This window comes from Ahaetulla prasina, chromosome 4, assembly GCF_028640845.1.
Source record: "Ahaetulla prasina isolate Xishuangbanna chromosome 4, ASM2864084v1, whole genome shotgun sequence".
Lineage (NCBI taxonomy): Eukaryota > Metazoa > Chordata > Lepidosauria > Squamata > Colubridae > Ahaetulla > Ahaetulla prasina.
Window position 1 is genome coordinate 5,567,368 of NC_080542.1, and position 25,198 is coordinate 5,592,565.

Consider the following 25,198-nt stretch of genomic DNA (forward strand, 5'->3'; position numbering starts at 1 on the left):
AGGTCTCAAAGGGGTCACACTGCCTCCCATATATTTTATTATTGACTTTATTTATTTATTTATTTATTTATTCGTCAAGCACATTTAAAATAACATAAAAGTATTAACATGATTTGAATACACGAAAAGGATACGTGTAAAAAGGGGCAGTAAGACAGGGACGGTAGGCATGTAGGCGCGCTTATGCACGCTTCTTACAGGCCTTTCTTAGGAACGGGGTGAGGTCCACAGTAGACAGTCTAAGGTTAAAGTTTTGGGGGTTCGGGGATGAAACCACAGAGTCAGGTAGTGCAATCCGGGCACTGACCACTCTGTTGCTGAAGTCGTATTTCCTGCAATCGAGTTTGGAGCAGTTCGCTTTAAGTTTGTATCAATTGCACGCTGGTGTATTGTCACGGTTTACGCTGAAGTGGTCATCGACAGGACGTTGTGGCAGGTAATTTTAGCAGATATATATGATGCGAACATGACCAAGGAATAGAATAGCATAGCATAGCATTAGGAATAAGAATAGAATGGAGTAGAGTAGAATAGAAAAGATAATAGAATGGAGTAGAGTAAATAGAAAAATGAATAGAATAGCATTAGGAATAAATAGAATGGAGTAGAGTAGAGTATAATAGAAAAGAATAGAATGGAGTAGAGTATAATAGAAAATAGAATAGAATAGCATTAGGAATAAGAATAGAATGGAGTAGAGTAGAGGAGTAGAGTAGAATAGAAAAGAGAATAGAATAGAATAGCATTAGGAATAAGAATAGAATGGAGTAGAGTGGAATAGAAAAGATAATAGAATGGAGTAGAGTAAATAGAAAAATGAATAGAATAGAATAGCATTAGGAATAAATAGAATGGAGTAGAGTAGAGTATAATAGAAAAGAATAGAATGGAGTAGAGTATAATAGAAAAAAATAGAATAGAATAGCATTAGGAATAAGAATAGAATGGAGTAGAGTAGAGGAGTAGAGTAGAATAGAAAAGAGAATAATAGAAAAAAATAGAAGAGAATAGAATGGAGTAGAGTATAATAGAAAAAATACTAGAAAAAGAATAGAATGGAATGGAATAGAGTAGCGTATAATAGAAAAAAAGAATAGAAAAGAGAATAGAATGAATAGAGTAGAACAGAAAAGAATAGAATAGAAAAGAAAATAGGGAATAGAATAGAATAGCATAGCATTAGGAATAAGAATAGAATGGAGTAGAATAGAGGGAGCACCGCGTTGCTCCCATATAACACCTATCCTGTGCGGCCTACACTGGCTACCGGTAGTCTTCCGGGTGCAATTCAAGGTTTTGGTTACCATCTTTAAAGCGCTCCATGGCTTAGGACCGGGATACCTTCGAGACCGCCTTCTGCCGCCGATTGCCTCCCAACGACCTGTGCGCTCCCACAGAGTGGCCCTCCTCAGGGTGCCGTCGACCAAACAATGTAGGTTGGCGACCCCCAGGGGGAGGGCCTTCTCTGTGGTGGCACCAGCCCTGTGGAACGAGCTTCCTCCAGGATTACGACAACTCCCTGACCTCCGGGCCTTCAGACGTGAACTGAAGACTCTATTATTTCAGCGTGCGGGACTAGCCTAAGAACAAAATGTTTTAGCTAAATTTTAATGGGGGTTTTACTGGTTTTTACTGTTTTAGTGATCAGGCTATGATAATATTTAGTTTTAACTGGGTTTTAATGTTTATTTATTATATTGTTTTTTATATTGTTTTAATATGCCTGTGAACCGCCCTGAGTCCTTACGGGAGATGGTGCGGTATATAAGTTTGATAAATAAATAAATAAATAAATAAATAAGAATAGAAAAGAGAATAGAATAGAAAAAAGAATAGGAAGGGAAGGGAAGGGAAGAGCATTAAGAATGAATAAGAATAGAATGGAGTAAAGTAGAATAGAATAGAAAAGAGAATAGCATAGCATAGCATAGGATTAGGAATAAGAATAGAATGGAGTAGCGTAGAATAGAAAAGAGAATAGAATAGAATAGAATTTTTTATTGGCCAAGTGTGATTGGACACACAAGGAATTTGTCTTTGGTGCATCCAGCGTCTGCTGAGAAAATGATGTCCATCCATCAAATCCAATCAGCAAAATCATCATCATCCTCATCCTCCAAATCCCTCCCCCCAAAAAACAACCCATGCCAAAAAAAAGAGAGAGAGAGAGACATTTAAATTTCCCCCTTCGGCTCCGATTGGCCAAGACTTGCGGGGGGGGGGGGGCATCTCCTGAACTACATCTCCCGGCAGGCCCTCCTCCATAGCCCCCCCCACCTCCCCCCATAAATAAATAAAATAAATCCCTCTTGCGGAAGGCTCCCGCCAGCCGCTGCGCCCGATCCTACACCCACGCCCCGCGCGCAAAAAGCTTAGGATCGTTCGTCCCCGGGGCTATCTCTCCCCCCCCTCTCCCGCCCATCGACGCCCCCTCCCCAAATCCCAAGTTTCCCCCCCCCTCCAGCCCGAATTGGCAGCTGGGAGGAAGCGGGAGCGTTTCTTTTGCAGCGGGCGCCAGGTTGCAGATCCTGGGTGGCTAAAAAAAAAAAAAAAGCCGCTGCGTCGGGCTTTGCTTTGCGGGGCGGCGGCTGCTGCGGGTGGTGGAGGAAGAGGCGGCCTCGGGGCGGGGATTGCCGGCTTCCTCGGCCTGCAACCTTCCCGGAGGGGCGGTGGAAAAGCTGGGCTTTCTGGGGGGGAGCCTTGCAGCCGTCGGTGGGCGCCCGCTTGGCGATTTGGGTGAGTGAGCATCTTATCTTCCAGGCTGGGCTTCGACTCCCCGCACCCCCCACCCGCCCTCTCCCCGGCTTTTCCTTGCTTCCTGCGGGCCCCCACTTTACTTTGCCCCCCATCCTGGCTTAGTTGCCCCCTTTAAAAAGCAGAGCCTGCCCGGGGGAAAAGGGGGTGGATGGGTGGTGTGAACGCTGCTTTGCTCCTTTTGTTTCCTGCTCCGTCCTTTCTTCCTCCACCTGGCCCCACTACAAAGCCCATCTTCCTCCCTCTAGGCCCTCCCTGGTTGCCAGCTTCCGGATGGATTGGGGGTTGCAAGGCCTGGCTGGCATGCCTTCTTCCCCACCCACCCACCCATCCACCCCAAATGGATTGCAAAGCCTAGCATCCCCCAGCCAACATGGCCAGATGCAGTGGCTAGCATCTCCCGGATGGATTGCAAAACCTAGTCTCCCCAGCCAGCGTTCCCCAGATTAAAAGGCCTGGTATCCCCGATGGGTTACAGTGGCCTAGCATCCCCAGCCAGCTTCCCCCAGATGGATTGCAAAATTTAGCATCCCCAGCCAGCTTCCCCAGTTGCAAGGCCTGGCATCGCCCCGGGTGGATTGCAAAACCTAGCATCCCCAGCCAGCTTCCCCAGATGCAAGGCCTGGCATCTCCAATGGATTAAAAATACCTAGCATCCCCAGCCAGCTTCCCCAGATGCAAGGCCTGGCATTCCCCAAATGGATTACAATGCCTAGCATCTCCAGCCAGCATTCCCCGGATGCAAAAGGCCTTCCATCCCACCCACCCACCCACCCCCGATGGATTGCAAAGCCTAGCATCCCCAGCCGGCCCCCGGGGACCTTTCCTTCAAATGCAGTGTTTGGGTGTCAAGGTGGGCACCTGCCTTTCGAAGGAGGGGCGATGGTTTGAGGCCAAATGGTTGTCAGAACGACCTGATCTGTTAAAATTCCTGACACTCACAAATCTTGGCCATACTACCCTGGGATTGGGACCGGGGGTGGGGGGTGGGGGGGGGTGGGGGGTGAAATGTAAAATTTGTTACAACTAGTTCTGTGGGCGTGGCAGGGTGGGGAGTAATGTGGCTGGGAGGGCGTGGCCAACTTTTTAATTTTTTTTTACTTTTAAAAGCATTTTTTCTAAAACCTCTTCCACCAAAGAGGTTGTAAAAAAATGCTTTTAAAAGCCTCTGATGATCAGGCAACTCAGCTGGGATTGTCAGAGACTTTTAAAAGCATTTTTTCTACAACCTCTTTCGCCAAAGAGGTTGTAGAATAAATGCTTTTAAAGGGTTCTGACGATCAGGCAACTCAGCTGGGATCATCAGAGACTTTTAAAAGCATTTTTTTTACAACCTCTTCCACCAAAGAGGTTGTAGAACAAATGCTTTTAAAGGGTTCTGACGAGCCCAGCTGAGCCGCGCGATCATCAGAGGCTTTCTTTTTTTTTACTTTTAAAAGCATTTTTTCGGCTGAAGAAAAATGCTTTTAAAAGTAAAAAAAAAAAAACACCTCTGATGATCGTGCGTCTCAGCTGGGCATGGGGGGGGACAGGGATTTTTGCTACTGGCTCTCCAAATTATCAGCCGCCATCGCTACTGGATCGGACGATCCGGTCAGAACCGGGAGCATTTCAACCCTGGTTGGGACCCCTTAACCAGAGGGAAATGGCGCCCCCATGCTTCTAATGGTGGGAATTGCAAGGCAAACTACTTGTCTGGACTCCCATCATCTGCTTTCTCTTCCCATATGCCAGGATTCTTGGTTTATTTTCACCTGAGTTAGGTATTTGCTGTAACCCGGTACAGGTAGTCCTTGGCTTACGACCACTACAGAGCCCTGAATTTATGTTGCTGAGCGAATTTTCGCCCCGTTGCGACTTTTTCTCGTCGTATTTGTTAAGTCAGTCACACGGTTGTTAAGTGAATCTGGCTTGCCCGAAGGTCGCAAAAGGGGATCCGGCGACCGTCATGAATACGAACCCACCTGTCAAACATCCAAATGTAAATCATGGGGATGCTGCAGTAGTCGTGAGTCATTAAATGTCGTCGTAACATTGAACGGTCGCCAAATGAACTGTTGTAAGTTGAGGACTATCTGTGTTGGGCATAGTGCTGTATCCCATCATCTGTGAAGATTTGCTGGGGTTCAAAAATCAAGGCAAGGCTGTTTACAGAGGCAGCTGTTCATTTAAAGCAGTGCTGGCCCCTTTAAGATGGCTAGACTTCAACTCCCAGCATTCCCCCAGCCCTGAGGAATTCTGGGAGTTGAAGTCCACCTGTCTTAAAGGGGCCACTGTTTAAAAAATACTCATTTAAACCCTTCTTTTTTTTTTCCCTCTCCATTTTCTCTCTTGTACTTCTTCCTTATTGCCTTATTTGTTCCATTTTTTTCCCCCTTTCCGCAGACGCTTCCCATGGACACCACTCCCCCGATCCCAGATCCCGGGGGTCCCCGAAGGGATTTTACCACCTCGGCTTCGGAGGTGGGCCCTCCCTCCTTCGAATGGCTGCTGGGACGTCTGGGGGCCCGGGGCCAACATCGGCAGCGCCTTCTGCTGGCTCTCAGCTGTCTCCCCTGCGTCCTCGTGGGTTTGGCCTTGGGTTCAGATGCCCTCTTTGCTCTCACCCCTCTGCATCGCTGCGGGGACCGCAACGGCACCAAGCTGCTCGATAATGCCACCTGTCATGGCCCCCATGGTCAAAGTGGGGAGTCTGGGGGACTCCCCATCCTCACCAGCAACCCAGTGACGGAGGTGAGTATCTCCACCACTTCGTTTTCCTGATATAACCATCTTTTAATGACCCCATAATCCCTTGCGGGGTGGAATCTGGACAACTAAATGGAGCTGACTGTTTACTGGCCAGATGCCCTTCCTGTCACCAGTGCTGAGTTTTGTTTAGCAGATATATTCTCATTGTAATGATCTATGCAAAAGACTTCAAATATGGAAAGAAATGCAACCTAGGAAATAGATAAGCGGCAGCCTGGCTCCAGAGCTGCATAATGGGTGGAGAAAGAGAAGGAAGAACCTTCAGGCTGTAAAAGAGACGGTGGGAGATTGAAACAGGTAGTCCTGAATTTACAACTTTTCATTTAGCCACCAAAGTTAGAAAGGCACTGAAAAAAAGTGACTTATGTGCATTTTTCACACTTACGACCGTCGCTATATCCCTACAGTCACGGGATCAAAATTGAGACGCTGGGCAACCGACTCATATTTATGACGGTCGCGGTGTCCCGGGGGTCACGTGATCCCCTTTTGCGACCTTCTGACAAGCAAAGTCAAGGGGGAAGCCAGATTCACTTAGCAACCGTGGGACTATGTTAAGAGCTGCAGTGGCTCACTTAACAACGGCGGCAAGAAAGGTGGCAAAACGAGGCAAAACTCAACTGTCTTCTTTAGTAATGGAAATTTGGGGCTCAATTGTGGTCATAAATCGAGGATTACCTGTATAGATAGTCCTCGACTTATGACCGTTTGTTTTAACAATTGTTCGGCTCCGACAGACGTGTCCTACAACCAGTTTTCGTACTTATGACTGTGCCAGCATCCCACAGTCACATGAGTTTGCTTAACAACGGAATTTTTCTCAGCTGAATTGTGGTCATAAGTTGAGGACTACCTGTATTTTCACGCTTGCCGTTAGCGTAGCCTTACAATAAAGTCGAATTCGGTTAACGGAGCTTTACGATAAAGTAGAATTGTGAATTTATATGGAATTATGAAGTGCAAGTTAATAAAAGTGGATAAAAGATTCGTCATCTATTTCGCTTTTAAGCCGTTTTATGCGGCTCTTGAGTCACAGAGCTCGGAGGCCACCAAGGAAAAAAAACCAAAATAAAAATGTCAAAAAATGCTACGAGAATGTTAAAAAGGTTATTTGCAGAGGGTGCGACTGGAAACGTGTTAAAACGCAGATTACGGATTGTTTGCGAAGTTGTTTAAACTGCGTCGAGGCCGCTTCGGGGCCTAACAATGGGGAAAAACGCTCATTGTTTTTCCTCTACAAACAAAAAGACAAAAAGTTACAGCAATTTCTAAATGTGATCAGGAAGAGATTTTCTTTTGATTTTATTCGAGACGTGGCTGTGAAGCACATTTAAGGAAACGTGGCGTGGCTTTTTGCCAGTCGGGAATCAGGGGAAACCGGATTGTTGATCTCCGGAAAACGAAATTTTATTGCAGGCTTCTCATTTTTTTAAGAGGAAAAAAAACAACATGTTTAAAATGAATAGACTCGAGTTACAGGCGGGTTTTTTTTTCATAACTTAAAGAGACCTGAAATTTGATTTCTGAACGTGGCAAAAAAAGGACGCAAATCGAGCATACGTGGGAATACGTGAAACGCTTAATGAATTTGGATGGTTCTTGATGTACGACCACCGGGGAGCCCCAAATTTGCTAAGGAGGCAGGGGCTCAGTGAGTTCTGCCCCCATTTTACGATCTTTTTTGCCACCGTTGTTAAGCGAATGGCTGCAGGGTTCAGGGTTGGGATTCAGCCGGTTCGGGCCGATCCGGCCGAACCGGATTTTAATTCTAATCTGGTTCACCAAACTGGTTGTTCCAAGGACTTGCTAACCCTATCCAGGAGTCTCCACGCAGCCCGTTTTGGATGCCAGGTAAGTGCGCGGAGGCTCTGGGAGGGCGAAAAACGGGCCTACCGAAAGTCCAGAAACAGGCCCATTTCTGGCCTCTGGAGAGCCTCCAGTGCCTGGGGGACGCCGTTTTCACTCTCCTGGAGACTCCAGGAAAGCCTCCAGAGCCTGGGGAGGTCAAAAATGCCCCACCCCCGGTAGTGCAGGATGCCAAGTAGGCCACGCCCCCATGGCCACGCCCAGTCAGCAACCAGGCAGCGAACCAGTTGCCGAAATTTTTCAATCCCATCCCTGGTTGCATTAAGTCGCTCGGTTGTTAAGTGAATCTGCTTTCCCCATTGACTTTACTCGTCCGAAGGTCGCAGAAGGGGAATCGCGTGACCCCCCGAAGGGGACTCTGCGACCATCATAACTACGAGTCGGTTGCCAAGCCTCTGAATTCTGATCACGCAACCTCTGTGTTTGTGTGTGTGCGCTACAAGGGCTGTAAGTGTGAAACATGGTCATAAGTCATTTTTTTCAGGATGGTTGTGACTTTGAACGGACACTAAGCGAACTGTTGTAAGCCAAGGACTATGGTAGTTTGACGCTAAGCCAGGAGTGTGAGCCTGCAGTGTGCTGCAGCTGCCCAAAAAAGCCAATGCAGCATTAACAGAGGCTGTATTAACAGAGGGATAGAAAGAATCAAGCCGTAGATATTTTTTTGCCTCCACTATGGTCGTAAGTCGAGGACTACCTGCAATGCATTGGTGTGTTGTGATCCGCCAGCAGCCTGAGGAGCTGGCAACAGAGTCGGACAGCGATGAGGCTGAGGAAGAGCATAGGCCAGTCCTAGAGGCTGAGGAAGGCCCGAATGAGGGCTCTGCGTCGGAGGCAGAGGTGGGACCAGGGCCATCGGGGAATGTGGTGCGGACTCCAGAGCCTCCAGAGGCTGATAGTGGTGAGGCAGAGGAACAGGAGGAGCCTGTTCCTAATGCACACATGAGAAGAGCTGCCAGAAGGCAAGAGCAGCTCAGGTAAAGAGGACAACTCGAGAGTAAGGCCAAGAGATGATTGGCCCCTCCCATAAGGCTTAAAAGACCAGCAACGGCCTTTGGGCTCTTTGCAGGAAAGCAACGTTGATTGCTTTGCCTTCTTGCATTTATTTTATATCGGTGTCTTCTAAGGCCTTTGGCAGTTTGCCTAATTGGACCAAGGTTGGCGATAGGACTGAGGAATTTGTGTCGGGAGGAATTTGCTTTAATTTAGTTGAACTGCGCTGAGAATGAAGTAATTCTCAGAGGTTCGAATAAAGTTTGTTTTTACACTGACTTGAGTTTCCTACTACCTACTGGGGCCTGGGTCGCAACAGGGTGGTAAAGGCAAGGACCGATCCTAAGTCGCTGTTTCCAGCGCCGTCATACCCTCAAATGGGTCGTAAGCCGAGGACTGCAAAGTTACAGCAGCAGTCTGGAAAGATGCAACCACATCCCATCCAATATCGGATTTAAATTAGGCCTTTATTTCTTCCGAGGCGTGAATGAAAGAATTAAAAAAATGTTTTTAAAAATCCTTTTCCCCCCCCCCCCTCCGCAGTGGTCCCTGGATCATTCCGGAAGCTGGGTGATCCCTCTGGAGCAGATTTGTTTCCTCCTGGGCTTTGCTGCAGGTGCCGTTTTCCTGGGTCACCTGGCGGACAGGTAAGTGGGAAAACTTTGGACGGGAGTTTTTAGTTTGTCAACTAAATGGGGTTGCTAGTTATGGTTTTCATGGGTTTTTTTAGTGGTTAATTTTTCTTTTCTTTTTTTTTTACGGACTGCAAGCCGCCTTGGGGCACCTCCAGATGGGTGGCATATACAATGAATGAATGAATGATTGAAGGAAAGAAGGGAGGGAGGGAGAAAGGAAGGAAGGATGGATGGATGGATGGATGGGAGGAAAGAGAGAAAAGGAAGAAAGATGGAAAGAAGGAAGGAAAGAAAAAAGAAGGGAAGGAAAGGAAGGAAAAAGAAAAGGAACAAAGAAAGGGAGGGAGGAAAAAAGGAAAGCGAGAAGGAGGAAAGACGGAAGGAAGGAAGGAAAGAGAAAAAAGGAAGGTAGAAAAGGAACAAAAAAGAAAAGGGAGGAAGGAAAGAAAGAGAGAAAAGAAAGAAAGACAAAAGGAAGGAAAGAAAGGGAAGGAAGGAAGGAAGGAGAGAAAAGAAAGATGGAAGGAATGAGAAAAGAAAGGAAGGAAGGAAGGATGGATAGATGATGGAAGGGAGGAGGAGGAAACAGAAAAGGAAGGAAGAAAGACAGAAGGAAGGAAGGAAAGGAAAGAAGGAAGGAAAGGAAGGAAAAGAAAGGAACAAAGAAAGGAGGGAGGAAAAAGGAAAGCGAGAAGGAGGAAAGACGGAAGGAAGGAAGGAAGAGAAAAGGAAGGTAGAAAAGGAACAAAAAGAAAAGGGAGGAAGGAAGAAAGAGAGAAAAGAAAGAAAGACAAAAGGAAGGAAGAAAGGAAGGAAGGAAGGAGAGAAAAGAAAGATGGAAGGAAAGAGAAAAAAGAAAGGAAGGAAGGAAGGATGGATAGATGATGGAAGGGAGGGAGGGAGGAAACAGAAAAGGAAGGAAGAAAGACAGAAGGAAGGAAGGAAAGGAAAAAGAAGGGAAGGAAGGAAAAAGAAAAGGAACAAAGTAAGGAAGGGAGAGAGGAAGGAAAGAAAGAGGAAGAAGGAAGGAAAGAAAAGGAAGGAAAAAGGACCAAAAAAGGAAAGGGAGGAAGGAAAGAAAGCGAGAAAAGGAAGAAAGACAAAAGGAAGGAAAGAGAAAAAAGGAAAGGAAGGAAAGAGAAAGAGGAAAAGAAGGAAGGAGAGAAAAGGAAGAAAGAAAGATGGAAGGAAAGAGAAAGAAGAAACGAAGGAAGGAAGGAAGAAAGAAAAACTCAAGTATCGGTAGTCCACCACTTACAACAGTTTGTTTAGTGACCGTTCAAAGTTACAGCAGCACCGAAGAGTGTGACTTACGACTGTTTTTCACACTTACGACCGTTGCAGGTCACATGATCAAAATGCAGGCAGGCGCTTGGCAACTGACTCGTATTTATGACTGTCGCAGTGTCCCGGGGTCACGTGACAAGCGAAGTCAACGGGGAAGTCCAGATTTACTTGATAGCCGTGTCGCTATCTGTGGTTGCTAAGCAACAGCGGCAAGAAACGCCGTAAAACGGGCTAAGATTCACCTGAACAAATGCCTCGCTTAAGGATGGGAAATTTTAGGCTCCGTGGTAGTCGTAAGTCGAGGACTGCTAGTCCTCCACTTAGAAACACAAGTTTCACTATTTTCGGTGCTGATATAAGGACTTCCAACCAGCGGTCACACTTACGACCGCTGCAGGTCACGTGATCGCCATTTGTGACCTTCCCAGCCGGCGTCTTGACACACTGTCACTGGGGGAAGCCAGATTCCCTTAACAGCCGTGTTACTCACTTAACAGCGGCCGTGATTCGCTTAACAAGGACGGCAAGCTAGGTCGCAAAACCGACATACAAAACCGCTCGGCTCAACGGTTGCGTTTTAAACAACGGTTGGCGAAAAAGGAGGGAAAATTTGGCCCGACTCTCTTAACCACCGCCTTTGCGGTCCCGACTGTGGTCGTACGTCGAGGACTGCCCTGTAATCTCTCCGTTTCCGTTGCTCTTCCCAGCGTAGGGCGACGGAGTACCTTCCTCCTGGCTCTGGCTCTCGGCTGCCCAGCGGGCCTCCTGGCAGCCTTCGCGTCCTCTCCCTCCGTCTTCATCTTGGGCCGCTGCCTGTGGGGCACGATGCTGGGCGCCATGCAACTCGCCCTTTACGTTACCCGTAAGTACCACGCAGGAGCTTCCGTGCATCGCCCCTAAATTTTGATTTCTTTGGACTGCTGGAAAAGACCCACCAGAGTAACTTAACGAACTGAAGCGTTGATTGTAAATACATTTTTAAAAGATGGCAAGGCCTGAAGCCTAGGGGTGAAATGCTACCGGTTCGGGCCGGTTCGCCCGAACTGGTACTAATTTTTTTTTTTTTTTAAAGGTTCCAAATATCAGCTGAGCGACGCCCAGTCATTGGAACTTTTTTCTTCTTCATTTTTTAAAACATTTTTTAGCATTTAAAGCATGAAAAACTGCTTTACAAAGGTTAAAAAAAAAAAGATTCCGACGATCACAGCTGTGGCGCGCGAGCTTGGGAACCTTTTTTAAAATTGTTTTAAAGCATTTTTTTACTATGCGCAGGCCAGCAAACCGGTTCAGTTTTCACCATGGCTGAAGCTTTGTGTATTTCTTCGGATGCGCTAAATTGTTGTTTTGTTTTTCAATAAGTTTTAAAATAATAGCCCAAAAGGGAAGGAACAAAATGCATGAGCCTCCTGCCAGCCAGCGATTTTTGGGATACGCGGGGGGGCGGGCGCATGCGAGAGATGCATGCACATGCGCAGGGGGGGGGTCGCGTGCATGATTGGGGGTCCCGCACGCATGCCCGAGGGGCGGGACGGAGCGCGGGGGAACAACGACGGCCCGTCTCACCGCCGTGGTCCGTTTTTGGGCGCAGGAGGCTGCAGGGAAGCCTGCTAGGCCGAAAAGGGGACAGCGGGGAGGGTCGCATACATATCCGCGGGAGGTCACGCATTGCATTATGTGTGCCGGCACACACGTGGACACTTTCGGCACAAGAAAAAAAACATTTGCCGTCTCTGCCCAATACTATTTCGGACAAATGGTTGTCCGGTCACTTCTTAAAAACTTCCAGTGTTGGAGCACTCAAAACGTCTGGTGGCAAGTTGTCCCACTGGTTACCGGAAATTATTCTAACTCTTGCTCAAGCAGGTGACCCTATATACCACTCCAGACAAATGGTTATCCAATCTCTTCTTAAAAAGCCTCCAGTGTCGCAACTTCTGGTGGCAAGCTGTTCCACTGGTTAATTGTCCTCACTGTCAGGAAATTTCTCCTTAGTTCTAAGTTGCTTCTTTCTTTGATCAGTTTCCACCCATTGCTTCTTGTTCTACCCTCAGGTGCTTTGGAGAATAGTTTGACTCCCTCTTCTTTGGGGCAGCCCCTCAAATATTGGAAGACTGCTATCGTGTCTCCCCTAGTCCTTCTTTTCATTAAACTACACATACCTAACTCCTGCAAATGTTCTTGATATGTTATAGCCCTCCAGTCCCCTAATCATCTTTGTCAAATCTAGTATGTCAAATCTAGTGAAAAGAAGGACTTAGGGGGAGACGTGATAGCAGTCTTCCAATATTGGAGGGGCTGCCCCAAAGAAGAGGGAGTCAAACTAATCTCCAAAGCCCCTGAAGGCAGGACAAGAAGCAATGGATGGAAACTCATCAAGGAGAGAAGCAACTTAGAACTATGGAGAAACTTCCTAACAGTGAGGACAATTAACCGGTGGAACATCTTGCCACCAGAAGTTGCGGGTGCGCCATCATTTGGAGGGTTTGTAGAAGAGATTGGACTATTTGTCCAGCGGGATATAGGGTCTTTCGAGCAGGGGGAATGGACTAGAAGACCTCCAAGGTCCCTTCCAACTCTGGTTATTCTGGATTGTGCAATCTTGAAATACAGCAATTGGACGTTGAAATGCAGCAATTTCAAAATCAATCCCAGGTTGAAACATGAATGTTTTTTACAGGCCATAAATTCAGGGCGGTTTGAAAAATGCTTCATCAGACATGGATTACAAATCCCATCATCCCCTGCCCTTATTCTTAAACTTGGTGGAGCACTTAACTGCTTGTTGCCTTTTTAAAATTTGCATCCCGAACTCCAAGCTAATTTTCCCAAAGGCTGTGTGTGTGTGTGTGTTTTTTTCCCCCCCCTTGCTTAATTATTAACATAATTATGTTAATTTTCATTCCTTTTCATTAAGACGGATAATACGATATGCCCTCGGGTGTCCTGCGGCCTGCCTTGAAAATAACTGAATTTAAATAACAGATAAAATAGGGCAGGGGAAAATATAGGTCATCTTCCACATAGGATCATAAGAAAGGCCAGAATTATCGCCGTAAGTCATGCCGGCCATTAAATGAGTCATCCCGTGACCGAGTTGATTTTATGACTTTTTTTTTTTTGGCTGTGTTCGTTAAGTGAATCGCGGTTCTTAAAGTGAACATTACGATTAAGTGAGCCCATTGTCCATTAATGACCCAGGGAATTCTGGGAGTTGAAGTCCACACATCTTAAAATTGCCAACTTTGGCGAATTTTTAGCTATAATTTGGATTACAGACAGACCTCGACTTACAACAGTCCCATTTAGCGGCTGTTCAAAATTCTGACCTAGGCTTCCCAAGAGCATGAAGCAGACCCCTTGTCCCGACAAAAATCCCTTTTTATCGAGTGACTGTGAATTCTTCTCATTCACATCCAGCAAAGTCTTTCAAGGGAGAATTTACAGTCACAGACCTTATCTGGTTTGGGGAGCTGCCAGGCCGATATCTTCAAAACTTGGCAAGGAGACATGAACCAATTAAGCGAACTAATTTGTCTTCTGCAAACTCCACCCACTCCTCTTTTATTCCCTCTGGGAGGAGCCATTCATTGTCCACCTGTGGCCTTACTCCCAAGTCGACCCTTGTTCTTTACTGCCAAGTCGACCCTTGTTCTTTACTGCCAAGTCGACCCTTGTTCTTTACTGCCAAGTCGACCCTTGTTCTTTACTGCCAAGTCGACCCTTGTTCTTTACTGCCAAGTCGACCCTTGTTCTTTACTGCCAAGTCGACCCTTGTTCTTTACTGCCAAGTCGACCTTGTTCTTTACTGCCAAGTCGACCCTTGTTCTTACTGCCAAGTCGACCCTTGTTCTTTACTGCCAAGTCGACCCTTGTTCTTTACTGCCAAGTCGACCCTTGTTCTTTACTGCCAAGTCGACCCTTGTTCTTTACTGCCAAGTCGACCCTTGTTCTTTACTGCCAAGTCGACCCTTGTTCTTTACTGCCAAGTCGACCCTTGTTCTTTACTGCCAAGTCGACCCTTGTTCTTTACTCCCAAGTCGACCCTTGTTCTTTACTCCCAAGTCGACCCTTGTTCTTTACTGCCAAGTCGACCCTTGTTCTTTACTCCCAAGTCGACTCTTGTTCTTTTCTCCCAAGTCGACCCTTGTTCTTTTCTCCCAAGTCGACCCTTGTTCTTTATTCCCAAGTTGACCCTTCATCTGGCAACTCTGTGCATGCGCACACTGGGAACAGGCTCCAGCTGTTCGTCTGCCTCACTGATGTCACTGATGTCTGCCTCCAAAAGCAACTGATAGCTGGCATACGGCCCTGGCCAGACGCAGAGCCCTCATCAGAGCCTTCCCCAGACTCCAGGACAGGCCCAGGTTCCTCCCCAACCTCCTCACTGTCCGAGTCTGCGGCCAGATCCGCTGGCTGCTGGTGAGCCACAACAAGAATATAGAAAGAATATTACGATTATGGAATGGAAATGAAATAGAAATAATAGAAATAGATAGAAAGGATAGGATAGGACCATGATCGCAAACCTTTGACATGCCTGTGTGCCGGAAGTGGCACACGAAATCATCCCGTGAGGTATGCGCGGCCCCGCTGGCCTTCGCATGCACGGGAACGCCGATACCCAGAAGAGCAGCGGTCCATCGCGCATGCGTGAGCCAGCACCCAAACACCCGGATACTGGCATGGAAGCGCGCCCGACGGAACAGCTGGCCATCGCGCATGCGCACAACATCAACCCAGAAGGCTGGGTGCCGGCCTGCGCATGTGTGCCGGAACGCTGCTTTTTTGGGTTCCACCGTTCCCGCATGCAATATAGCCAGCTGACCTGCAGTCCAACCCCCTGCCCAGGCAGGAAACCCTACACCATTTCAGACAAATAGTTATCAAACATTTTCTTAAAAATTTCCAGTGTTGGAGCATTCACAACTTCTGCAGGCGAGTTGTTTCACTGATTAATTGTTCTCACTGTCAGGAAATTTCTCCTTAGTTCTAAGTTGCTTCTCTCCTTGATTAGTTTCCACCCATTGCTTCTTGTTCTACCCTCAGGTGCTTTGGAGAACAGCCCGACTCCCTCTTCTTTGTGGCAACCCCTGAGATTTTGGAACGCTGCTATCATGTCTCCCCTAGTCCTTCTTTTTCATTAAACTAAACATACCCAGTTCCTGCAACCGTTCTTCATATGTTTTAGCCTCCAGGCCCCTAATAATCTTTGTTGCTCTTCTCTGTACTCTTTCTAGAGTCTCAACATCTTTTTTACATCGTGGCGACCAAAACTGAATGCAATATTCCACATGTGGCCTTACCAAGATATTGTAAAGTGGCACTAACACTTCACGTGATCTTGATTCTATCCCTCTGTTTATGCAGCCCAGAACTGTGTTGGCTTTTTTGGCAGCTGCTGCACACGGCTGGCTATATATTGATTGTGCAGTACTCCATTATGGTCGTACAGTGAGGACTTGTACCGGTATCCTGCCTCTTAAAGTTACAATGCCCTGCCTGCCTTCTGTCCTTCTGTAGGTTTGGAGTGGTGTTGTCCTTCGCAACGGCTACCGGTAGCCATGGCTGGAGACCTCGTCCAGGTGGGAGGACACTTCCTCCTCCTGGGTCTGGCGTGGATCTGCCGCAGTTGGCGGGTTCTGCAAGGGGTGATCTCAGCCGGAATGGGGGTTTGCCTGCTCTATGGGTAAGTTGGCTTCCCTTTCTCCAAACTGGATCAAGCAAGGTTGAGGAAGGGGGATGCCAGAACCGTTAAAAGGAGAGAAATAGCCACTCAGCTCCAGGAGAGAGGAAAGGGTGAGAAGGAAAGTCAATATCACACCATCTTGATGCTGTTCCCCATTCAGCTTTGGGAATCCAAAGACCAAAAAAAAAAATTTCGGACGAAAATACACACACGGTTAGCGAAAACGATGAAGCAACATATAGATTTAAAAGCCAGAAATATTTTTGTTAGGTAGAATAGGATAGGATAGGATAGGATAGGATAGGATAGGATAGGATAGGATAGGATAGGATAGGATAGGATAGGATATAGAATTAGAATTAGAATTAGAATTAGAATTAGAATTAGAATTAATAGAATAGAATAGAATAGAGAATAGAATAGAATAGAATAAGCTATAGAATTAGAATTAGAATTAATAGAATAGAATAGAATAGAATAGAGAATAGAATAGAATAGAATAAGCTATAGAATTATAATTAGAATTAATAGAATAGAATAGAATAGAATAGAATAGAATAGAGAATATAATAGAATAAGATATAGAATTAGAATTAGAATTAGAATTAATAGAATAGAATAGCGAATAGAATAGAATAGAATGAGGGAATAGAATAGAATAGAATAGAATAGAATGAGGGAATAGAATAGAATAGAATAGAATAGAATAGAATAGAATAGAATAGAATAGAATAGAATAGAATAGAATAGAATGAACAGGGAATAGAATAGAATTAGATTAGAATAGAATTGGAATTGGAATTGGAATGGAATATTGAATTGAATTGAACGGAATATTGAATTGAATTGAATTGATTTTTTTATCAGCCAAGTGTGATTAGACACACAAGGAATTTGTCTTTGGTACATATGCTCTCAGTGTACATAAAAAGAAAAGATCATCAAGAATTCTAAGGTACAACACTTAATGATAGTCATAGGGTACAAATAAGCAACCAGGAAACAATATCAATATAAATCGTAAAGATAACAGCAACAAGGTTACAGTCATACAGTCCTAAGTGGAAGGAGATGGGTGGTGGGAACGATGAGAAGATTAATAGTAGTGCAGATTCAGTCAATAGTCTGACAGTGTTGAGGGAATTATTTGTTTAGCAGAGTGATGGCCTTCGGGGGAAAAAACTGTTCTTGTGTCTAGTTGTTCTGGTGTGCAGTGCTCTATAGCGTCGTTTTGAGGGTAGGAGTTGAAACAGTTTATGTCCAGGATGCGAGGGGTCTGTAAATATTTTCACGGCCCTCTTCTTGATTCGTGCAGTATACAGGTCCTCAATGGAAGGCAGGTTGGTAGCAATTATTTTTTCTGCAGTTCTAATGATCCCCTGAAGTCTGGGTCTGTCTTTTTCGGTTGCAGAACCGAACCAGACAGTGATAGAGGTGCAGATGACAGACTCAATAATTACCAGAAAAATATGACAAAGGGGATATATATTTAATACTACGTGTCTTGACCGCAGCAAGAAATGTATTTGCACAGTACTTGAAAAATGAGGAAACTCCTGCAAATGAAAAAATTAATTTAAAAAAAAACCCACTAGATTGTGCAGAAATGGATAGGTTAACATTAAAAGTAAAGGTTAAAGAAGATACAGAATATTTTTCAACAGGTATTGGTTCTATCAATGGTTAGATAATAGAAGTAGAAATTAGAAGTTGAAAGATTATTGCTATGTATCGTCATCATAATTTAATGACCTCATAACCCTTTATGGGCTGGAATTTGGGCAACTGATTGGAGCCAGAAGAGCGTTTTACTGGCCGGATGCCCTTCCTGTCGCCAATGCAGAGTTTTGTTCAGCAAATATATTCTCATTGTGGGATCGAACTCACAGCCCTCTTGATTGTATGTATGTGTATGTGTATATATATAAAAAAATTGTTTTCTGAGGTTTTTGCGGGTGTTTGTATGTAGGTCTTTGGTTATTCGGGTTTTCTCCTGCGTAAAATTGGAAGTGTTTTGGCGACGTTTCGATGAAGTCTCATTCGTCATCTTCAGGCTTCAGCTTCGTGCTTCATTGCTCCCATTGCTCCCCCTTCTTTTCCGCCCTCTTTACTTTTTGAAATTCCCTCCTTCCTTCCTTCCTTTCTTCCTCCTTCCCTCCTTAATCTTTCCTTTTTAAAATTCTCTCCTGCCTTCCTCCTCCTCTTCCTCCCTTTTTTCTTTTTTAAATTCCCTTTCTTCCTTCCTCCCTCCCTCCCTCCCTCCCTCCTTAATATTTCCTTTTTTAAATTCTCTCCCTCCCTTCTTTCCTTCCTCTTCTACCCTTCTGCCTCCTGTCTTCCTCTATCCCTCGTTATTTTTTCTTTTTAAAATTGCCTTCCTTCCCTCCTTCTTTAATTTTTCTTTTTAAAATTCTCGCCGGCCCGCCTGCCTGCCTCCCTACTTAATATTTCTTTTTTTAAATTCCCCTCCTTCCTTCCTTTCTTTCTTCTTCCCTTCCTCCTTCCTTCCTTTCTTTCTTCTTCCCTTCCACCCTCCCTCTTTCATTTTTTCTTTCTTAAATTCTTCCCTCCCTCTTTATTTTTTCTTTTTAAAATTCCCTTTCCTTCCTCCCTCCCTCCCTCCCTTCCTCCCCCTGTTAATTTTTTCTCTTTTTTAAAATTCTCCTCCCTTTCTTCCTAGCTGCCCACGGTTGTACCCTGAATCTCCCCGTTGGCTCTTGGCCACCCGTCGAACAGGTCAGGCCAAAGATGTCTTGTTAGCCCTGTGCCAAGATGGCAACGCCCAGGAACCCGAGACCCGGGAGGCCCTGGATGGTGAGTATTGCAGCTTGCAAACAAAAAAACCCCATCATTCCAGTTGGTTGACTGGGCATTTTACAGCATTACCATAGCACAGCGTGTGAGTTTTAAACTGGGATCCTTTCAGCACAATTCTGGGATATGGAAGCACTTTGTAATTGCTTTCTTTGTGAGTCAAGATAAGACGGGTGGACTTCAACTCCCAGAATTCTGGTTTGGGAGCCTTTAGGATGGTGTTTTTCAGCCGTGGCCACCTAAAGACGGATGGACTTCAACTCCCAGAATTCCCGTGGTTCGTTTGGGAGCCTTTAGGGTGGTGTTTTTCAGCCTTGGCCACCTAAAGACGGGTGGACTTCAACTCCCAGAATTCCCGTGGCTGGTTTGCGGGCCTTTAGGGTGGTGTTTTTCAGCCTTGGCCACCTAAAGACGGGTAGACTTCAACTCCCAGAATTCCCGTGGTTCATTTGGGAGCCTTTAGGGTGGTGTTTTTCAGCCTTGGCCACCTAAAAATGGGTGGACTTCAACTCCCAGAATTCCGGTGGCTGGTTTGGAGGCCTTTAGGGTGGTGTTTTTCTGCCTTGGCCACCTAAAAACGGGTGGACTTCAACTCCCAGAATTCCCGTGGCTGGTTTGGGGGTCTTTAGGGTGGTGTTTTTCAGCCTTGGCCACCTAAAGATGGATGGACTTCAACTCCCAGAATTCCCGTGGCTGGTTTGCGGGCCTTTAGGGTGGTGTTTTTCAGCCTTGGCCACCTAAAGACGGGTAGACTTCAACTCCCAGAATTCCCGTGGTTCATTTGGGAGCCTTTAGGGTGGTGTTTTTCAGCCTTGGCCACCTAAAAATGGGTGGACTTCAACTCCCAGAATTCCGGTGGCTGGTTTGGAGGCCTTTAGGGTGGTGTTTTTCTGCCTTGGCCACCTAAAAACGGGTGGACTTCAACTCCCAGAATTCCCGTGGCTGGTTTTGGGGTCTTTAGGGTGGTGTTTTTCAGCCTTGGCCACCTAAAGATGGATGGACTTCAACTCCCAGAATTCCCAGGGCCAGCTTTGGGGCCTTTAGGACAGTGTTTTTCAGCCTTGGCCACTTGAAAATGGTTGGGGAATGCAATGCTGGCTGGGGAATTCTGGGAATTGAAGTCCACCCATCTTTAAGCTGCTGAGATTGTGAAACACTCTTTTACAAATCCGTTTGTCCATCCTGACCCAAAGTTGTATCGAGGATGGTGTGATAACCTCTCCACTGATGGACCTTCGTTTTTCCTTCCTCCACGATCTGATCTGGTCCCTCCCATCTCCTGCCGACCCTGCAGAGCTGGACAACACTTGTCATCTGCCAGAAGCTGCCCAGATCTCACTCCGCTCCCTCCTGTCCTGCAGGAACATCTGGAAAAACATTCTGATCCTTGGGTTTACCACGTAAGTTGAACTTCCTATGCTACTAGATCCTATGGAGGCTCCAGGAATGGCGGGCTGGGCTTGTGGCAGTGGTGGGTTGCTACCGGTTCGCCCCAGATCGGGCGAACTGGTAGCGTCGGGAGGCTCCGCCCACCCACGAGCAAACTTGTAGCGATGGGTTTCGAAACCCACCCCTGACTTGTGGGCAGCTGAGAGGTGTATAAATTCTTACAACGGGGAAAAAATACTCAATGAAAATCAAAGTAAGGGGAACTTAATAGAAAGAACAAGTTTGCTAGCAGAATTGTTTTAGGGAGCTCTGCTTTCAGATGTATTTGTTTCATTTATATCCTGCTTTTAATTTTTTTAATAAATAATTCAAGGTAGGGAACAGACCTACTACACCTTCCTCCTCCTATTTTCCCCACAACAACCACAATCCTGTGAGGTGGGCTGGACTGAGAGAGAAGGGCTGGTCCAAAGTCACCCAGCCAGCTTTCATGCCCAAGACGGGACTAGAACTCCCCGTCTCCTGATGATTGGACCAAAGTCACTCAGTTGTCTTTCACGCATAAGGCGGGACTAGAACTTCCCGTCTCCTGGTGATTGGCCCAAAGACAACTACTTGTCTTTCGTGCATAAGGCGGGTCTAGAACTCCCTGTCTCCTGGTGATTGGACCAAAGTCACCCATGTTGTCTTTCATGCATAAGGCGGGACTAGAACGCCCCGTCTCCTGGTGATTGGCTCAAAGTCACCCAGTTGTCTTTCATGCATAAGGCGGGACTAGAACTTCCCGTCTCCTGGTGATTGGCCCAAAGACACCCACTTGTCTTTCGTGCATAAGGCGGGACTAGAACTCCCCGTCTCCTGACGATTGACCCAAAGTCACCCAGCCGTCTTTTATGTCTATGGCAGAACTTGAACTCACAGTTTCTTGCTTTCTAGTCCGGTGCCTTAACTATTAGGCAAAACGAACTTTCTTATTTATCTCTTATGGTCCTTTTAATGTCAATCAGATTCTTCCTTCCATTCTAATTGTGTCTGGAGCCTCCTGGTTTGTTCTCATGCTTTTGAGACCCTGCACCCGTAAGCTTAAACCGAGTTTGGTTTCTCCCATTCGGCTCGCTCTCCTCCAGATTCATAGCCCACGCGATCTGCCACTGTTACCAGCAGGCCTGGGAATCCATGGAGGACCCACGCGCCAAGTTCTACTTCCCCTTCCTGTTGTCGGCTGGCAGTGCCGGTCTCGGGTGCCTCTTTTTGTGCCTCACCGTACACCGGTATGGACGTCGCGGGATTTTGCTCCTCACAACCACCCTGACCGGCATCTCCTCTCTGATCCTGCTGGGGCTGGGAGAATGTAAGAACACCAACTCAATTTCCAAGGAAAAACTTTTTGCAGCCTAAGACGTATGGCTGGAGGGGAGGGGAGGGGAGGGGAGGAGAATGGATTGGAATGGAATAGAACGGAATAATGAAAAGTGGAGTGTGGAGTGAAGTGGAGAGGAGAGGAGAGTGAAGTGAAGTGGAGAGGAGTGGAGTGGAGTGGAGAGTGGAGAGGATTGTGGAGTGGAATGTGGAGTGGAATGGAATGCAATGGAATAACCCCGTAGAGTAGAACAGAATAGAATAAGGGAATTGGATGGCACCTTAGAGGTCTTCTACTCCAACCCCTTAGAATAGATTACATTAGAGTAGAACAGAACAGAGTGGGAAGGGACCTTAGAGGTCTTCTAATCTAACCTGTGGACATGGGGAATTCTGAGAGTCGAAGTCCACAGGTCCTCAAATTATCAAGGTTGAGAAACAAGTTATCGAGGTGGAGTAAGCTATAAATTGGTGCATAAATAGAATAAATGAGTTTATTCCAAAGATCGTTGTACAAAAAAGGGCTACTCCGTATTAATCGTCTGCGGGTGTCAAGCCATAAATCTCGCCGTTCTGTTGTAGGACAAAAAAAAAGAAACAATATGCCTTTCCACTATAAAAAAAACCAATTCCTAAATAAAATCACCTTTAAATTTCAGGAGGAGAATTTAACAAATATAATATATTTTAAAGCCTCCCTGAGAAATAGGAAAATTGGGAGGAATGATCGAAGAAAACTTTGAAATTTACCATTTAACTTTATCAAACGCCTTTTGTCTCTTTCTGGTGGGATAGCTATAAATGGCTATTGGGGTGGGGGGTCATCCTACTTTTGGGAACGTGCTGTCCAGATGTTGTTGGACTACAACTCCCAGCAGCCCCAGCCTGTTCCACCTCCCTTTCTCTCCCTTTTTATTTTTTTATTTTGGTCATTTCACAACTTTCCGTTTTGTCTTCCGTTGTAGATCTCAACAACGCGGCCCGAAGAACGTTTTCCATTCTCGGACTCTTCACTTCCCACGCAGCCGGCTCCCTCAGCATCTTATTTGCTGCGGAAGTCATCCCCACCGTGATCAGGTCAGGCGGAAAAGGCCCCCGAGAGAATAGGGAGGGGGGTCCCGGGGTAGAAAACTAGAGAGTTAAAGCAGGGGTCCCCAATCTGTGGGCCACAACCCCACTACCTATGAGCTGTGGCCTAATCGGAAACGGGGCCATGTGGCGGGCCAGTGTGTTCGCAGCCCCACTCGCATGGGGCACGTGCCCTCTGCTCACACAAATGAAGCTGCATATGTGCGCATACATGCCTGCCCCTGTGTTCTGTCTCCTTCCCCACTTCGGAGCAACGAGCTGGCCTTCAGCCAGTGGATTCACGGCTCTTATCAGTCCTGGCAGAGAAATCGCAACTGCCTGCCAAAGTTCAAACAAATGACTCGCAGAGTAAGACTTTCAGCTCTCTTTGAAACGGTTCAGCTAATTTTTGCTTCCCGTGAAGTGAGAGCAGTCCCAAAGCTCCTTATATATCCTGAGGGGTGAGGCTCCTGCCCCACCCTTCCCTTTGATGATGACGCCTCTCTAATCTTCTGAAGCGCGGGTCGATCCAAGCTTGATTATTATTATTATCAGCTGGGTCTGAAGGCGTAGCCTGGGGAAGGGAGGAATCGGGATGACGGCCTTATTACGTCCTCCCACTGGTCTGGTTCTGGCTTCTGGAGCCGGGCCAAAGGAATCGGTGCTCCTGAGGTAAGCCTTACCGGCCCTTCCCCCTCACTTTGTGAGTCACTTTCAGGCTTGGGGCCAGGTTCAGGGGGCTGGAGTCACAACACCCTGGCACAAAACCACCTCTCTTGCCCTCCCATCAGCCCCTCCCCCCCCCCCCCCCCGCTTCAGGCCACCAACCCGGAAAGGTTGGGGAACGCTGAGTTAATGGACCGAAAAACAGCTTTCAAGGAGTTGGGGGGAGGTCTCCAGTGTAAATTCACACCCTTCCTTACCTTTCCATCCAGCCAGTTTGCCTTCAGGTGTCTAGTCCTCATGATTACAGCTTTTGCTCCTTCCTTCGTTCCCTCCTCCCTCCCTCCCTCCCTTCCATCCATCCCTTTTCGTTTCTCCTTCCTAACTCTTTCCTTCCCTTACTGTTTCTCTTTTCTTTCTCATTCCTTCCTCCCTCCCATCCATCCATCTTTTTCTTTCTTCTTCCATTCTGCCTTTCTTTCTCTGTAATTGTTCCTTTCTTCCTGCCCTTCCTTCCTTCCTTCCTTCCTTCCTTCCTTCCTTCCTTCCTTCCTTCCTTCCTTCCTTCCTTTCTCCCTCCCTCCCTCCCTTTCCTTCCTCCCTTTATCCCTTCCTTTTCCTTCCTCCCTTTGTCTCTTCCTTCCTTCCTTTCCTTCCTTTCCTTCCTTCCTTTGTCCCTTCCTTCCTTCCTTCTTTCCTTCCCTCCCCTTTTTCTTCTTCCTTCCTATTTATCTTTTCCTTCCTTCCTTTTTTCCTTCCTTCCTTTTCTTCTCTCCCTCCCTCCATCCCTCCTTCCTTCCTCTTTTCCTTTCCTCTTTCTTCTTTCCTTCTCTCCCTCCCTCCCCCTCCTTTCCTTCCTTTCTTCCTTCCTCTCCCTCTCTTCCTGTTTCTTGTCCTTTCTTCCTTCCTTCCTTCCTTCCTTCCTTCTTCCTTCCCTCCTTCCTATCACTTGTCCTTTCTCCTCCCTCCCTCTTTCTTTCCTTCTTCCTTTCCTCCTTGCGGAAAAATCTAATCTAACAAGCCAATTTTCTTCCGCAGAGGGAAGGGTCTCGGCATCACGCTGGCCTTGGCCTCTCTCGGAGGGCTGAGCGCCCCGCTGTTGCGAGTGCGAGAACAGCACGGCTCCTTCCTCGAACACATCGTCCTGGCCTCCCTCAACATCCTGGCCTTGCTTTGCCTCCTCTTGCTGCCCGAGACGAAACGCAAACCCTTGCCCGAAGGCTTGCAGGATGGCGAACTTTACCGGAGGCCTTCACTGCTCCGACGGGCCGGCGAGTCCGCGGGCCGGGACTCCCACGGCGTGACACGGCGAGACGACGTCCCGTTGCTCTCGACTCCAAATCCCGCCAGCTGATGCCACGGCGGACTCGTTTTTGACCTCGACAGGTGGGCTCATCCAGCGAACGCAAGAGCCGAATGGAGGCCAGGAGAGAAAAAATATATCAAATTTTGGCTTTTTCTGCTTCTGATGTTGCACGAAAGGAGTTGCTTCATCTCAGCTGCACCAGCAGCACAAACTCGTTTATTTAAACGGACGGACTAAATTGGAAAACTAGGATTCCTAGCTAGTTGCCCCAAAATTAGCTAGAGCAGTTTTCTTTTTTTTTTCGACCTCGGACCACTTGAAGATGTGCGGATTTTCAACTCTTAAATGCCTTTTTAAAAAAAATTTGCATTGCGAACTTCAGGGTAGTTGTGTGGGTTGTTTTTTTGTCTTTCACTTCCTTAGTAATTAAAGTAATTATGTTAATTTTCATTCCTTTTCATTAGGGCGGATAATAATCTATGCCCTTGGGTGTCCTGCCTTGAAAATAACAGAAATTAAATAACAGACAAAATAGAAAAAAAAAAAAAAGGATACTCCTAGACTTAGGACCATAATGGAGCCTGGAATTACGGTCATAAAGTTGTTCTGGTCATTAAATGGATCATC

General features: G+C 46.6%; 1 protein-coding gene across 1 annotated transcript; it reads left to right on the forward strand.

The window, feature by feature from the left end:
• Positions 1-2,486: 2,486 nt before the first annotated feature.
• Positions 2,487-25,121, forward strand: SLC22A17 (solute carrier family 22 member 17). Its single transcript, XM_058182818.1, has 10 exons — positions 2,487-2,736; positions 5,140-5,487; positions 8,908-9,011; positions 10,994-11,148; positions 15,807-15,972; positions 18,653-18,786; positions 20,081-20,186; positions 21,303-21,526; positions 22,500-22,611; positions 24,304-25,121. The coding sequence occupies exons 2-10, from the start codon at positions 5,149-5,151 to the stop codon at positions 24,617-24,619; spliced, it is 1,656 nt and encodes a 551-aa protein (XP_058038801.1). The 5' UTR covers positions 2,487-2,736; positions 5,140-5,148; the 3' UTR covers positions 24,620-25,121.
• The last annotated feature ends 77 nt before the right edge of the window (positions 25,122-25,198 follow it).